This window comes from Podarcis raffonei, chromosome 1 (genome assembly GCF_027172205.1).
Source record: "Podarcis raffonei isolate rPodRaf1 chromosome 1, rPodRaf1.pri, whole genome shotgun sequence".
Taxonomy (NCBI): domain Eukaryota; kingdom Metazoa; phylum Chordata; class Lepidosauria; order Squamata; family Lacertidae; genus Podarcis; species Podarcis raffonei.
This window is the reverse complement of record NC_070602.1, coordinates 81,115,780-81,133,076: the sequence shown is the minus strand read 5'-3', so window position 1 is coordinate 81,133,076 and position 17,297 is coordinate 81,115,780. Positions and strand designations below refer to the sequence as shown.

Genomic DNA, 17,297 nt, shown 5'->3' with positions numbered 1-17,297 from the left:
AGTGAAAAACAAAGGGGAAGTAATTAACATTTTTCACCATCAAGTTCATTTCCAGACACTGGCTTAATTTGTCAGTCTAGTGACCCCTGTGATTCGTACTTGGCCCTCCCCACTGAGATCAAATCCATTGCTGCATTCTTCTTTTGCGGGTGGTGGTGGAGGAGGAGGGTGACCAGAATTTTCTACAGCTGATGTCTGCAGACAAAAGCATGGGGTATTTCTACCCAAGCCTTCTTGACAACTGATTAGAAAATGTGATAAATGCTGCATTTGCTGCTTTTCAGCACAGATTGCCTTGGGGAGCAGTTTTCCCTGCCCACTCAGTAACAGATGTGGATATTCATATGGGATACACACAACAGATACTTTCTTTAGACTGCTGCTACCAGAATGCAGGAGGAATGTTAAACAGTAGCTGCAGGTGACTGAACTAGAAGTTCTTACATGTTCTTACATAGCGCATTGGTAAACTGTGGAATTTGTTCCCATGAGAAGTAGTAGAGGCCACCAACTTGGATGATTTTAAAAGAGGATTATATGAATTCATGGAGGACAAGGCTATCAATGGCTACTAGCCATGATGATTACATATGTTCTGTCCTCACTGTGGGGAAGCAGTATGCCTCTGAATACCATTCACAAGTGGGGAGAATGCTATTGCACTCAGGTCCTGCTTGCATCAGGTTGGCCATTGTGGGAACAAAATGCTGAACTAGACGGGCCGTTGGTCTCATCCAACAAGACTCCTCTTACACTACAGTACAAAAGCAGTACAAAAACATTTGATGAGACATAATGGGAGACTAATTTATTTACTGGAAAGAGCAAGGGAGCAGTAAATGCCAGCAAGTATGATTTTTGAAAATATGTGTCAACTCTGGTTTGTTTCAAAGAACAAAATCGGGAGGAAACTTTTATTTTGCACCATCTGCAAAACAGACCGATTAGAACACAACTCGTTACCCTCCCTGTCCCAGGCATCCTGCCTGTGAGCGTAAAATCAGACTCCAGATGGGGAAACATTTCACGTAATAAGTCTAAGGGTAACTTCGTCTTGGGTCAAGAAGAGGATTAGAGTCATCCATGGCCTGCAACAGGGTTTGGATGGAAAATACAAAAATAGGCTTGACCCCTGTGAGTGTACACAGGTTTTTGCGTGTTTTAAAAGATGATGACTAGTTTTACTCTAGAGCTGTGCCAGTGAATGTTTATCCATTTAGAAATCTTTCTGAAGAGGTTGTTTGGAGTACTGTGGATCTGGTGTAAATCAAGAGTTTCAAAATATGCGGTTTATTTATCCTCCCACCTCAAGTCTTTGTGCACCTACCTTTCAAAAGCAGCAATTCCAACTCTATATAATGTACAAAGTTTATCTCAGGGACTCTTTCCCAGTTAGGTGCTACCCAGGTTCCCATGCCATCTTTTCTTTTCTGGATGTGTGGAGAATGGAGCCCCTTTTAGCTTGGAGGGAGATGAAATCATTTGAGGCAAAAGGGTGTGGTCAACATTCACACACACACACACACACACACACACACACACACACACACCAGTGAAGGCTTACATAGGGAATCTGCATCACACAAAGACAGATATTGCCACTTCACTTGGGGTACAGCAGAAGGCATGTGCAGCCTCATTTAAGCAGTCTACATTTGGAAAGTTAAGGGTTTCTTTAATTCCATAAGAGATGCTTTGGTTCAGCTGCGCTCTTTACTTGGTTCAGGTATGACTGGTACCCTCCATCAGAAGTAGTTTAGCTTCTATTTCTACCTGAAACGCCCTCACAGTGTTGGTGTGTTACAGGGTAATATGTTTATGTTGATGCACTGATGCGGTGGGTGATACCATATCATCCAACACTGTTGAAGGGCACAGTCAATACTACATGGGGTTCATACTAGTTTGTGCAGGATGCCAGTGAGATGCCAGTTAGAATGAGCCTCAGTTCCTTGAGTTTAGACATAGCTTGTTCTATGTTCATAGAAGTTTTTACCCCCCTCCCCAGTGAAGCAGGTAATATGTGAGCCTGTGGCTCATGCAGGCTTGTTGCTAAAGTTAAACCATGGTTTGTCATTATATCTGGATTGAGCCAATGTGAACTGGAATATTCAATTCCATCACAGTGAATTGTGGGTTGACCTACCACAAGTCAACTTCGGATCACAGTTTATGAAGTTAGTTTGTTTTCACTGATAGTTAAGTTTCACAATGATAGTTAAGATTAATTGCAGTTTAGGATTTGGATGGAATGTTAAACCATGGTTAACCTAAACTGGAATTGGAAGCTTCCAATCTCATCTTCATCGCCACACTGGAGGATGTGTATGGAGGTGCACATGAGCTTAAGGTTCACTGTGGCTTGTCTTCATACCACTAAAACATCATTTAGCATTACATGCAGACAGGGCATATATGTTTGGGATTGAACTTTTAGGAAAGAATTTGTTGTGCTTCAGATGTATACAGTAGTTGCAAAGACTAAATAAATGCTAAGGAAGTGTGGTTTATCTTCAGGAATGCAAACAAATAGTTGCATCCTAACAAAGCTAATGGATGAAAGATTGTCGAGAAGATTCTACAGCTTATAAACACATGCAGCATTTTCTTCCTTTAGAGTGGGAAAAATAAGGGAATTAATATTGATCACTCTCTGTTCTTGAGACCAAGGATTTGGCATGGAAAGAAACTTTAAATCCTAGTCAGGAAAACATAACCATACATAGGCTCTGAAATCCAGATGTTTAAAAGAAAAATTGGGAACTTGGACTTCGGTATACATTTTAAAACGCCCTTGGCCTAGTGCTGACTTGAAATGGCAGGGTATGTTTCACAAAAAAACCACCTTTAGCCCCATTCTCCCATGAAATGCACCTCTTTCTTTTTCTTGTTACAAGTTTTTATAGGAGTTGCAAAGCAGGATGAACATACTTTACCTGCTGAGAAGTGAGGTCAAGAAACATTGCCTTCATTTTGATTTGGCTACATAACATTATCGGAAAGCTTTTATGACATTCCTGCAGAACTGAATGTGATAACATTGTGCTGCCTATAATATTATGGCGTGTCTGGAATTGCTTCTGGAACAAGCATGTGATGGTTTGTTTGAGGTTGTTGTGTTAGCCAGTGCTACATATCAAGGAAAGGACCAGTTTCAGGGAGACAGTGAATAGCATACCAAAAAGGTAATCAAAGGGGCTTGTGAATATTTCCCCCTTGCAAAAGATTATGAGAAACCCAAAGCCGGCCCATGTACTCCATAATAACTGCTGCACCTTGTTTCTGCCAGCAGCTTCCTTGTTCTCTTCACACTCAAAATGAAGATTGGAATGATGAGCAGTGGGAGGATTTTAGAGAGATCACAATAAATGGTTTTCCTGATTTCTTCACAGAAGGCTGTCCTGTCCTTAACTGCTCTCTCTTAAGAATAAGAGCACCTTGTTTGTCTGTTCTCCCCACTTTTGGTCGTGCAGCTACTTGAAGCCTCTGACCTGTCCTTGCCTGCCTCCTGTTTCTACTCTCTTGCCCCAAGAGCATGAGGTGATGATGTATTGTGTAGTGTATTTACAGTGAGGTGAGGTATGTAAATCCTGCACTTGAACATAAAGGCCTGGCAGTCTCCCAGGTGAAGATCTCACTGTGCATAGAAATGTTCGCTTCTACCTGGCAGGAGCATAATACACGTATGGGAAAGGAAGGGAGGGGGCCAGAGTTGTGGCTGTGTCAAATTGGTCTCTATCAAAAAGGCAAGGAGAAAGGGTTAGTGGCAGTCTTTAAATGTAAGACCGTTTTAGAATGCTGGTGCTTTATAGTTCTTGTTTCATACATGATCAAGAAAAGGCAGCGCTGCTGTTGGCTCCCCAATGATAAGTATGAGCTAAGTGTGAGGAGTGGTTGACTGCCTCCTTCAATTCTGCCCATCTACTGTATTCAACATCAGAATCTATACTAGGACTGTTGGACCCATTATTGGTCTCATCCGCTCAGTTTGCTGGGGTGGAAATCCCAAACTCGCCAAGGGTTTGAGACTCCACAGCTACCCTCATGTAGTTTATCCAGCCAGTTGAATCTGATTCCCAGGTATGCCTGCTGTTGCATGCTGACATTGTCTAGGAGCCGCAGGTGAGAACTGGGTGCAAGGTGGGGACCAAAGGTGGACAAACTACCCCAGAAGGACGACATCATGTCCCCCATCAGAGGTGCCACCCCTCCTCTAACACCCCCTAGACCACAGTGACATCCACTATACCTCAATTTATCCTCCAAATCACACTTTGGATGTTTGTTTGAATCGAGCCATTACATAAATGGGTCTTCAAAGACTGCTCCTTTCTAAAGGCTTTCTGAGCTGAGATTTGATTTCAGGTTTCCTGAGACCAAATTAAAGCACTGCTGTACCACAAAATTGGTACTACCTTGACTATCCATCATCTAGAGCCATCAAGTCAGGAGAATAGAAAGATTCAGCATTGTAAGTCCTCTGATCCATCACTGGCGAAGAGGCAGTAGTGGAGATACCTGGAGCTTTTAGCAATATTTCTTTGCAACTAATTTTTTTACCACACATGCCTCATTAAAACCATTGCTGCTTGTGAACAGGAAAGAAAAGAACGTGTGTCATTGGTTCTTAGCTGATGTAAGACCGATCAATTTGCTGTTCACCAAAAGCCTTGGTTTACTTCAATTCTCAGAAGCTGGGATGGAAGCTGCTGATCTGAGCTATTCCTAAATGTTCATAATTTTTGTTGAAAGCAATCTCTATGTAAGCAATTTCAGTAGCCACCAGAGAGGCTGAGGGAAGCAAAGGTGACCTGCACAAATTAAAGCAGAGAATGTGTGTGTGGGTGCATGCATTTGTAACAGTTTACTGAAATATGCTTTTGAGTTAAGGGACAGGCTCTTTTCCTGCAAATGAGGGAGTTGCTTGGCTTTTGCAAGCATGGAAGAAGGAAGATGGCAGGGAGATCACTCCTGTTTGCATGCTCTCTGTGCTATGAAAAAGCCTTTGAGAGTCTACTGCAGAATAGCTTTGAAGGGGCAGCTGCACACATAGAACTTTGGGTAAAAACTTTATCTCGTCCTCCTCTGTGGCTTTTGTCAGTGACCCCCATTAAATTGGCTCAGTCGGCAGGCTGCAGCAGGAATGTTCTGTTAGATTTAAGGGGCAGCTTGTTGGCTTATGGTCACGCTGTGCTCTCAGCTTCCTTCCAAATTGTAAACTCAGATGGAATGGATCCACTGTAGAGTTTCATCTAACAGATGATCTTTTTTTAATTGTGCCTGGAGAAGAAGCATCCCTCACCTCACCCCTTGGCTCTGGAGAACTGACATTGCCTAAAAGCCACCCCTTTGTCTGTCTAACAGTCTGATGAATCACAAAATATGAATCACATTATAGGGCTGCACCTCTTTGCCTGCAGAGCAAAGGTTCAACTCAAGCAAGGAACCAGTGGGCACACTGCAATGTAATTATTAGTGGTACCCATCAGCCTGATTTGAAGTGTAGCTTTATCTCAAACTCAGTTATGGGCATGAGTCACATATTTGTTTAAGGGGGAAAGCTAGTGTCTCCCCACGTATTTAAAATATTTAGGTTTGCTTTGGATTCTGACAAATGTGAGCTGGGTGAATGGGGGCATCAGCTTCACTGTAACAGTATGTGGTGGGGACAGAAAATGTTCACATTTCTCCTCTAAACATTCCTTCCAGAAGTTTCTTTCTTTCTTTCTTTCTTTCTTTCTTTCTTTCTTTCTTTCTTTCTTTCGTAATTCTCTATCTGTCAAAAATGATGAAATAAAGTTGTTAAAACTGCTTTTATAAACTAGACCATAAAGGAATGAAACTGTCTTTTAGTTCATTCTTAATTCCTAATATCTGCATGTGTGCCCAGGACCTAAGTGGTTAGGATGTTACATGCCCACAGCTGCTCCTGATCGGCATTGCAAAACACGATGCAGCCTTTGGAATGTATCTGAGGCAAGTAAGGCAGGTGTGAACATTGTAGCATTCAGATATTGGGTTGCCACACTAGACATTACACCCCCCCTGTGTGTGTGTGTGTGTGTGTGTGTGTGTGACAGACAGACAGACAGACAGACAGAAACTCTGTACCACTCCACATGATACAGCTTGCTGCTGGTTTGCTTCTCAGGCTGCAAAGATTCAGGGGAAAAAATGATAGTTCATATGAGACTTGTGGGTCCTGGGAATGCTGAATCTGTGTGCTTGACCACCCCAAAACCTTATTAGAAAGAACCATAGACTTTTAAGAGACCAGAAAGAAATATAAAGCCCATCTCTCTGCCACAAGGGACATTACTTGCCAACCTCCTTCCCACATGGTTTTTGTTCTCCTGCCTTAAATAATTTACATTGGATGCTAAAGTTTTGATCAGTGTAGGTGGGATATCTCTGGTCTACAATGAGAGATCAATGAACTGTTCGCTTTAATTAGAAGTGATACAACAACCATTGCAGCTTGTGCCAGGGGGACTCTGTGAAATACAGCCATTGCCATTGGAAATATGAGCAAGCTGCGTCTGTGTTGGAAATGAGTCTTGGCTTATAATCAAGTAGGAAATGTAATCAATCATTAGGGTGCAGGCCTCAGGGTTGTACTCCCCCACAACTGGGAGTGGTGCTCTCTGCTTCATGGAAGCTAAAAAGGTAATGATGCCTGTGTTTCTGGTTTCGTAGGGTGTAATTGCAGAATTGAAAGTGAAAGGAGATCCTCACGCAGCTGATGTCCAGTGTGAGGAAGATGATGATGATTCTGATATGGTAAGTGATTCTGATATGGTAAGTGGCTCAGGATTTGACCATATTAAAGCTGTCGTATATTGGGGTGGTTCAGACATACTGCTACTAAACCATAATTTAGCAGTATGAGAAGATGTGGTTAATCTTAACTATGGTTAGTGGAAACAAGCCAAATTCAAAAACTATTGCTTATGAAACTTCACAGAAACTTCACAGAAAATAGATGAGATAATACCACAGTTTAGGATTCAGATAATTTGCTAAACTGCAGTTAATTTGAAGTGGAAACTTTCAATCTTCTCCTTGTGGCAGATCAATAATCAGTCTTGATCAGTATTTTCTGAAGGCATACCTCTTCAGTCAGGCTTTTGGGAGGGAGTGGTAAGAGGCTAGCCAGTCTCACCTTGTTTTTATTTTTCATTGTTTTTGTGTGTATGTGTTACGGTTTTATATTTGCTATTTCTTTGTTACCTTTATGACGTATACCTTGTCCTGGGATTATGTGATAAAGGGCAGGCTTATAAATTGCACTAAATAAATAAATAAACCCTCAGTTTGGCAGACCTTCACAATGCTGTGGTTTATCTGACACCACAAAGTCAGACCACATGGTGCCAGATAGGCAGTAGGATTTGTGCAAGCTGCTCTGGATAGTCTATAGAATGCAGAAGTTTAAAGTAACTTCTGAAGAAGGAACTTCTGAAATGCACTGAGCTGTAATAAACCTTAATTATTGTCAATTTTGAGAACTAGTTTCTCCCTTTTGCATTCTTTCTGGTACAGTGGTACCTTGGTTTAAGAACAGCCTAGTTTATGAACAACTTGGATTAAGAACGCTGCAAACCCGGAAGTAGGTTTTTGGTTTGTGAACTTTGCCTTGGAAGCAGAACATGTTCCGCTTCCTGTTGAGTGTGTTCCGTTTGTAAATTGAGTCCCCCACTGCTATGGGAAAGCACACCTTGGTTTAAGAATGCTTTGGTTTAAGAATGAACTTCGGGAACAGATTAAGTTTGTAAACCAAGGTATCGCTGTATATGTGCCTCCCACGTAGTCAAAACGACCCGCCTTCCTTTCATGGAAGGAGAAGGATAAAGTAAATTAAGGAGTTGTTATGCCAGAATAATGTATTATGTATAATGTATAATGTATTATTGTTATTCCCTTACTGTGAAGAGGAACCTCTTGGGACTTGATTCACAAATCCCAGGAAGTCATTGCAAAATCAGAAGGTTTGTGCTTTTGAGAGATTGAGGACCCTTTTGAAAATTTCTACTCTCTTATTAGACCATAGAAAGTAGTGTGCTCACTGAATTAAACTATTTGGTTTCCAGGTCCTCACTTGTTAGTATTTCCATTGGCCAGTTAAAATATTTCTCATCTTAAAGTCAACAAAGAGCAAGACTACAGTGGTGTTTGTTTATGAATTTCTATGCCACTTTTCTTTAAAGCAGAGGCTGCTTACAAGTTTAACAGACTGTATCTGCCACTAAGATATTTTATCATAAAACCCAAGCAGCTTAGGAAACCATTCAGTTAAATGCCTTGAAAAAACCATCTTCGTTTGCCCCCAGAAACCCAGAAACATCTGATGGCAATGGGTTCCTGCAGGAGGGTGAGCCATAGGAAGAGAATAGTTTAAAAACTCTGTCCCCTGCCACTGCTGATTTAACCTGGTTGGCAGGGATAGAAGCCTATAGCAGAGACCCTCCTTGCCCACTTAGGAGAAGAGATAAGCTTGTAAGAAGAAAAGGGTTCCATAAATGTTGAGAGAAGACACCACTTCACAATAGCTGAATGTTGCTTGAGGATTAGTTTTCTGCATATGGTGCAGGCACATTGATATATTTTTATACCAAACTTCTGTTGCTATGCTCTAGCCCCGCTATTGCATTTCATAGGGGTTCCCCCCCCCCAGGGAAACAATTGACTATACTGAATGCATTAATCAAGTGAGTGCAACCATCCTTCATTTGCACCCTCTGCTTACCTTTATCTTTCATTTAAACAAAAACCTCTTTAGATATCTGGAGATGGTGGAAGTGGAGCTGAAGAAAGGCTGCAGCCGTCGGAAAAGGTAAAGGTAAAGGTGAGTTCTAGTCCGTGTTCCTGTTGTTCCTCTGCCTTGCCTTAACTTTCCATGCTCAAATGTACTTTCTGAAATCCTTGTGTGAGTTATCCTTGCTGTTAGGGTTGATGCATATGGGGCGGCTATTATTATTATTCACTTTTATGCTCTGGTTGTGACAAATGGGTGGTCTCGTTGCACGACACCACTCAAACCCACACCGAGGAAATTGATAATGATACGCAAAGTAGCAGCATCCGCTTGTGGTGAGCGAGTTGGATGACTCATTTGCCACAAGTATGGAGCTGCTGGAGGCAGAGGAAGAAAAGTGGTCCTTATGAGCTACTCAATCACTTGTGTCAGTCTTACTACATTTCCAGCAGGGAAATGCAAAAGATGTGTAGTGTAGCAAAGAAGAACCACCTCTAGCCACGCTGACAGCAGAAAGGTATCCATTTTGTCCGTCATCTTGTGGTTAGAACCTACGACTGTGCAGTGTGTGGCATCAGTATATACTGAAGAAGATAAAAAGAAGCGAGGACGTGTGAGATGACTAAGGTTACCGTCAGAGGCAATATGCCTGTGAACACCAGTTTCTGGGAATCGCAAGTGGGGAGAGTGCTGCTTTGGGGCTTCCCATAGGCATCTAGTTGGCCATTAAGCATCTAGTTGACTTCTTCTGCTCTTCTGTCCAGTCCCACGGTACATGGCATTTTGCTATCTTTCAGTCTAGTTCAAGCAGCAGAAGTCGGGGTGGGGGGGAGGTAAAAATGATAAGAAAAAACATTATGCTCTGAAAGGTGCAATAGGACTTGAAAAGCAAAGCTGGCATCTTTTACTTATTATCAACTTGAGAAAGAGAGACCCTTTTTTGAGCTGATATCTTTCTTAGTGCCCTAAACCACAGGGTACCTGGTGGTATGTCCTGCTGGAGGGCACGATCCCACAGCAGATGCTAGCACGCAGTCTGGCAGGCCAACAAGTCCAAAGTTCAGTTAGACTAGGTTCCTGCCTCTGTAGTCGATCCAGGGATCAGGGCACCTGCAGGCCAGCCCCTCGCAAGCACAGTCCCATGAGAGGTCCAGGGGCATCCAGGTCAAGGTCCATCAACATGGGCAGTTGAGCAGACACAGCACCTGTTGCCCTTTTATACTCTGCATGCTGATGGCAGCATCGGGCTTAAAGAGTCACGTGACCCTCACCTGCTCCAACTGAGGAATCACACACCTTCTCCCAGACCTAGCGAGTCCCACCTGGCCAGCTAGTGTGGGTCCTTGCCTGCTTCAGTCTCCAAGATCATCTTTCCCCCCTGCTCCCTATGCCTCCGAGCCTGCTGTGATCATGGAGACGGGGGCCCCTCTGGGTCTGGTGAGGGGTCCTGCTGCTCTGGTTCCTGTGCACTGACCCCCACCTCCTCACCATCCTCTGTCACCCCGTGAGTACTTCCTACACCATCTTTTCCTTCCCCATCCCCAGCTTGCCCTGACGTGTCCCAGTCCTGGCTATACCCCTTGCCAGGATCCTCTTCCTCCTCCCCATCGTCCTGCCAGTTCATGACACTTAGGGTCCGTTCACACTTTGTCCTGTGATTTCTAGTATTTTGTATCAATCTATTATCACGGGTCCAAGAGAGGTGTTTTGCTTTTGTTTTTTGTCCCTCCACTTTCCCTGGGAAAACCCACTATTTACTGCTGCATTGGAGCAGACATCAGTCCACAGAAAACCCTATTCTAAACCTGGGAATTGGGTTGGGGCGGTCTGCTTCCACCTGCTTTCCTTCTTTCTGTATCTGTAGGATATTTTTTTCCAGTTGCCTCTCTAGCTTTGAGCAGCATGCTTCTGGTTTTCTCTGCATGCTTAATTTTTTATTTTACTTTTCCTTGTTTAGTGATCGTATAGAATTGTGATCAAATGATATATGTGCAAAACGTGTTCATGTTCCCCTTGTTTGCTTTGATTGGTTTTGATGGTTCCAAAAACAGCTTTATTTTCTGTCTTTAATAATATGTATCAAAAGGGTCTTTGCTCCTTTTGTGGATGTCAAATGATTGCCTAATTATCTGGCTTTCTGATTCTCAGGTTCTCTGATTTTCTGACTCTGACATGGGTAGGTGGAGCTGAAGGTGGAAACAACATAAAAAGCGAACTATTGATTTCAGGAATAATGAATGGGAAAACATAGGTTTTCAGGGGTCTCTCCCCAAGTAAAATCTTAGGCAAAAATCACAAGCGGGAATACCCAGCCCCAGACCAATTTGAAAACAGGGCAAAGAGGTGTAGACTTTAGGAAAAGTGTGGCTGGGTGACAACCGAATTGGTTTTTGTATTTGCTACATTTGCTTATTGAATGTCAAAGATACAAACCATAGCAATCCAGCTTCAGAAGTTTAAAATGTGTTTTTTTGTGAGAACTCCCTTAAACATCTGGCTTAGGAACATCTCCCCTTAGGAAGTGTATATTTGGGGAAAGAAAGCCAGCACAATGACAGGGACCCCCTTCCTCCTTCAGCTAACCTTGTGCTGAGTTAGCAGAAACCTGAAGCTGGGCTGAATTTCTAATTGCCTCTAAAGCACAACTGTACTGCTGTAAAGAGAACATACATAAGAGCTACAAGGAACCTTGAACACCTGGTAAATAAGTGTTGCTTTTCCTTTGAGCAGCGAAGGGTGAGATTCTTTATGTAGTATTAAGTTGAAGAGGTCAGGGTGGTGATAAATGGAAAACTAGGGAAGATCAGCACATGCCAACCAAACTTTTTCTGGTGCATATGCACACCTCTTACTGTCCCACACATTCTGCTCATGCAAGTAACTTCATGCTATAACTTCTTGCCTTAACACAAGGGTCATTTCAACAAGGGAAGGGATCTCTATCCAGTGTGTTATTTCATTTATAAGATAATGATCTATGTACTGTGTAATTAGAACATTTGTAAAGTTCTAATTTGATTTCATCCTGCTGCTTTCCATTTTACTTAGCAACAGCAGTATGCTGAACATTTTATGGAAAAGAAAAGTGATGTTGCTCTTGTCCAGAGAAGTTAGAATCTGCAAGGGATGGACAAAGCAGGGGTAGGAAGGGGCCAGGGTTTGGGACCTTACTATTATTTGTTAGCATCAATAATGGGAATGTAACAAATAAAAATATAATAATAATAATAATAATAATAATAATAATAATAATAATAATAATATGTTATTTTATTATTAATACACTGCCCATCTGAGAAGAGTTGGGTGGCAGTGGAGGAAAAGATAAAATGGGATTAGAGTGACACTCCCTCTTTCTGTGACTTCTGTTTGCTTAAATTTGTTTTAATACTGAATTTTAAATTGCTGTTACCTGCCCTGAGACCTTATTTCTGCTTGCCTGGTTGAACATTCCTCCCCACTCCATACCGTTCTGGAGCTTCTCTCAATTTTCCCCTGAGACAGTTTGGGGGGCATCGGGGTACACAGAGGGAGGAGAGGGGAGAAGCCCCATTGTACTAGTGCAAGTCCTTGCATTTAACTTGTTAGTTAAATCCAGCCCTCTTTGAGTTTTATTTTCTACTACATAATGAATGAGACTGTTGTTGTCTTCTGGATAGTTCCTGGAAGTTCCTGGATCCCTGCATTTACTTCTGGATAAAGAAGGGCTAGTATCAGAAGGCACAGAGTGAGGAGGAAGTGTGCACACCAAGCTTTAATAAGTGATAACCAATGTCCAGAATCTTGCTTGAAAGCAAACGGGTTGCCAGTTTTGAAAAGTTATCAGTGTCACCCACTTCTCTAAATTCAGCCAAATTCTAAGTTCGGCCACAATGGCGGTGATGGCATTTTTACTGGCAACAACTTCTGAAGAGTCTTCAGGTACTCCCCATGTGCAGCACATTACAATAACAGTTAGCAATTGCCAGGATATGAACGAAGCTGGCAAGTTTCTCAACAAAGAGAGCTGCAAGTTGGTGTTATCACTGTGTATATAGTGTACATATGGTATGCCCACGCGTTTCTTTGTTTTTCTATACACTAAAGCCACAGCTTCAAGCATTGTACATTTCAGTTACCCGAAAGAAGATTTCAAGAGTCCAGAGATGATCTGCTAGTTATCCTCTCTCCACCAGATGTGCGGTGCAGCCTGGAAACTTGCCCCTTTGTGCTAATCCAAATAATGTGTCCAAGCTTAGACATCTGTATGATTGAGGATATGAGGTTTTTCCAGGGCAATAATGTTTTGAGGCAGCTGGTCAAGCTGGACTCCTCATTTCCTACTAATGGAGGATCGCTGCTGTTGGGCTTTTGGCAACCTCCAAGCATTTGGCTAGGCACAGCATACCAGGCATGCTGCTGACTGCTTTCAGTGGTGCGTCACATAATCCTAGACTCTGCTAACTTTCTACTTCTTCGGATTTCCTCTTTGTCTCGCCCACATCTGATTACCCACATCATGGTTAATGCCGTCCCCCCCCCCGAGCTAGTCCAGCAATAATGTGTATGTGAGCAAATTGTTGGGTGTTTGCTCCTGGCACACCATTGCAACGTTTTGGATGATGAAATACAGGCAAATGTGGAAACATGGGCAAATTAAGTGCAGTCCAATAGCCTTTTCCATCAGACCCGCAAACCTTGCCTTTCTGGACTGATGACGAGTATCTGTGTTTTTTCTCTCTGCAAAAAAACATATTGATGTGGGCAAAAAATATTTGCGCTTGGAAGAAAATTGCTCTTCCTGAACCTCACAATAACAACAAAGCATCTTTACTGTATCTTTTATAAAAAATAATTACAATGATTTTTCTTCCTTCTGTGTAGCAACAAGCTTCATTGCTTTGTAGCAAGACTGCACAAACCCCTTGATCCTTAATCAGTGTATCTTCTGCATCACTAACGCTTTAAAATAATTTACCGAACAGTTGCATGGCTTAGAATCCAGAGGTCCTGAGCTCTGTCCTGGTCCATCAGTCATAGCTCTACAGTGCCAAAGCCATTCCAAGCTGAGGCAGGCAGCAGCAGGTGAGGCAAAATGAGATTGTTCCCATTTGAGTCAATGGAAAGGGAATTATTTATGCCAGGCTCTGTCCTGACTTTGATTTCTGGCATTTCTGTCTGGATCCTTGGACTGAGACAGGTGTAGCTGTGCCCCTCACCTACGACCTCATTTTGGGAGGATCCATGGTAGGAAATCTGCTGATGGGCAGCTACACCGCTCTGTGACACTTGCTACCATTTTGGCAGCAGTGCTTTTGGTAAGAGGCAGCAATTCCCCCCTTCTGGTGGCATTGGGAGCTCTTCTGCATCGTCCTAAGACCCTATAGCTGGGAAACTCATGAGTGCAGCATTATACTTTCCCCATTAAGTTTTAAACTTGCATTATTGACACAGATGGCATTTAATGTCTAGTTCCTGCTGCTTTGTCCCCCCGCCCCCATTCATGTTGTTATGTAGCACATTTTGCACATTAATTTTCTTCTGCAAAATAAGTCCATGCTTGACATCAACTCCAGGGATTGAGGTCTTTTTGAAATACCCTTTATGTCTAATTTGTTGAGTCTGTATTCTGTTCACGCATCAAACATGGGGATGTTTTACAGCTCTCTGTGAGATCCCTAACGTTTTCCTCCCAGATGGTAGCCTCTGCAGTAGCATACTGTTTCTTGCCACACATTGACAACACATGCTTTGAATTTGCCACTCTTCCTTGTTAACCCAAGTATCTCACTAAAGATGGGTAAGAGCGTCCCCAGAAATGTAGTGTCACTTCCTTGTTCATGCAGCTCTTTGTAAAAAGATACATTTTAAAATCACCACTAGTATATCCACAGGGTAGCTGATGGTGGTGTTTGGAGCCTATTTGTTTCTCAGCTGCTTTGTGTGTTTTCCTGCAAAAATTAGATAACTTGAGAGTTTTCCTTCCCTTCCTTTTCACATGGGATTACCATTAATCTCTGCCTGGTTTTGAGATAAGAGCCATCCTCCCAGCCAGAACTAATGCAAGATCAAGTTGCAAAAACAACCACTTCATTGCAGAGAATGGCCTTCCCAAGGTTTATTTTTTCAAAGTATATTTTTACACTTTGTGAAGCCAGCCTGGATTCTGCTCAGCATATAGAATCCTGGACCAACATGACTGAAGTGTTAAATCAATAAACACAAGGGCTTAAGTCAGGGATAATATTCTTTCATGTGCGTCTTTAATTTTTCTGGAATAAATGCAGCCATGCACCTGTCACTCAATCAACACTCATGATAACGGTATTTTAAAATTGATTCTATACATTGCAGATTAGTCCTTGGAAGCCACTGTGCTTGGATCAGTTCTGAACAAACTTTAATAATGAATGGAAATGTAAGGCAGGAGACTCACGAGCACAACAGCCAGTTTGCCCAGAATGTGTTCTTATTTAGCAATGAGCTTAGCAACTCTGTCCTTAGAATTTTCTGTGAGTTTGGCCCCAAATGTTGCAGGACCCAGAATTCACTGTTCTAGCAGAGTGTTGCTTAATGCCTCCTGTGCTTAAGGATGCCTATTTGTTGGTAGTTCTTGTGGATGTTAGCCAGCTACAACCTGTACTCATGACATAATGTCATTAAAAGGGATCTCTGGAGCAGGGATGTTTAGAACTTGCAATACTGAAAGCCATGTCACAGAAATGTTCAGTAGCTTTTATGTGAAGACTCATCATCATATATTGCGTTGAAGGAAGAGTTAATGTATGCATGCACATGTGTGCACAAACATGCGCAAGGGGTGCTTTTTATTTTACTCACATTTTAACCTTTTATTTATCCACATAAAGAGCTGCTGATATTTATCCAAAGAAGAGCTGTTGATATTCCTGAGGGTAGAGAGTATAAAATGGTAGAGGAAAAGGACCCCTGACAGTTAAGTCCAGTCGCATACGACTCTGGGGTTGCAGCGCTCATCTCGCTTTACAGGCTGGGGGAGCTGGTGTTTGTCTGCAGACAGTTTTTCCGGGTCATGTGGCCAGCATGACTAAGTGGCTTCTGGCAAAACCAGAGCAGCGCATGGAAATGCCGTTTACCTTCCTGCCGGGGCTGTACCTATTTATCTACTTGCACTTTGACGTGCTTTCAAACTGCTAGGTTGGCAGGAGCTGCGACTGAACAACGGGAGTTCACCCCGTTGTGGGGATTCAAACCGCCGACCTTCTGATCAGCAAGCCCAAGAGGCCCAGTGGTTCAGACCACAGTGCCACCCGTGTCCCATGGTAGAGAGTATATCTTTCAATAAAAACAATTATGCACAAGGAACTGTGGTTTAGCCGTCAGAGCTACACTTCCCAGCACCTTAACAAATCACAATAACCAGGGTTGGACATCTGTGCTACACTGGCTTCCTTTACAAAGGTAACTTTGTAACAAATTGCAGTAGCCCTGTGAGGTGCAAGAGAGTGACTGGTCCAAAATCACCCAAATAAGCTCCGTAGCCGAGCAGCATTAGGATTTTGAACCTGTAACACTCTTAAGCATCACGACTACAGGGAACAATTCTAGTTTCTATCCAATGATGTAAACTAGGACAAAAGATGCTAGACACATGACTGGCTCCAAGAGATTTTCTGACTGTCTTCACTTTTTTTCATGCATTTGTATGTGGAACATCTGTGCCACCCACTGGCCAGAGGTGTAATAGCAGGCGATCTGTTCTCTGTTTTCTAGGCAAATATGTAAAGTTTCTGGGAATTCTGAAACCTTTGGGGGGCGGGGGGGCGGAAGAAGTATGTGTGCAATGAATATTTGAATTATATCAAACTTGCATTTACAAACTTCATAACAACACTGAACTTTTCAAAACTGTACTGTCTTTTGTTTTAAGGCTACTTTCCTCCCATCTCTGGAGGAAGCCTCATTCAGTTCAGTAGGACTTGCTTTTGAGTAAACATACATAGGATCAGACTGCAAATATAGTAACTGCAGATAAAACCAGCTGTCCTGAAAGTAAATTTATTTGCTTATTTTATTTCTTTTCAATTCCATCCCAGTAAACCATGATGAATGTCTGTGAAATATCTCTATCTCCTGATTTCAAACTTCCATTTTGAGCTTAATCAAACTCAGAAAATGAAAGCTTTGCATGAATCAAACCGACTTTGTGTGTGTGTGTGTGTGTGTGTGTGTGTGTGTGTGTATTTTGAAACAGTAGTTTTTCAGCTGATAGAGAAGACCCGGGAATCTGAGTAAGGCTGTATTGTCCCAAAGCATTGCTTCAACTTTGCTGAAACAGTTTGTCTGCCAGTTGGACTGTTTTTTCTGAAGATGTTTTGTATTCTGCAACACTTGAAAGTATTTTCCCATCAGCAGTTTTGTGTGTGTTTCCCTCAAAAATTAGTTAACAAGAGTTTTCCTTTTATTCTTTTTCTCAAGCAGTTCAAATTTTCCTTGTTATTTTGAGGTGAAATATTTACAGCGCAGGATCAACAGTGGAAGAGGTCCCTGTTATTAGGCTTGCAGGAGCAAAGAGTTTGCCTTA

At 42.4% G+C, this 17,297-nt stretch overlaps 1 protein-coding gene across 7 annotated transcripts in view; it reads left to right on the top strand.

The window, feature by feature from the left end:
• The window catches only part of COL18A1 (collagen type XVIII alpha 1 chain), a 151,302-nt gene that overhangs the window by 95,314 nt on the left and 38,691 nt on the right, over nucleotides 1-17,297 (top strand). For 4 of the 7 annotated variants that reach the window (XM_053397590.1, XM_053397601.1, XM_053397586.1 and 1 more), the window contains 2 exons: nucleotides 6,697-6,798; nucleotides 8,780-8,845. In XM_053397590.1, the coding sequence (XP_053253565.1) occupies nucleotides 6,697-6,798; nucleotides 8,780-8,845 (168 nt within the window). The remainder of the gene's footprint in view (nucleotides 1-6,696; nucleotides 6,799-8,779; nucleotides 8,846-17,297) is intronic. The other 3 variants (XM_053397580.1, XM_053397584.1, XM_053397585.1) reach the window with 3 other exon arrangements.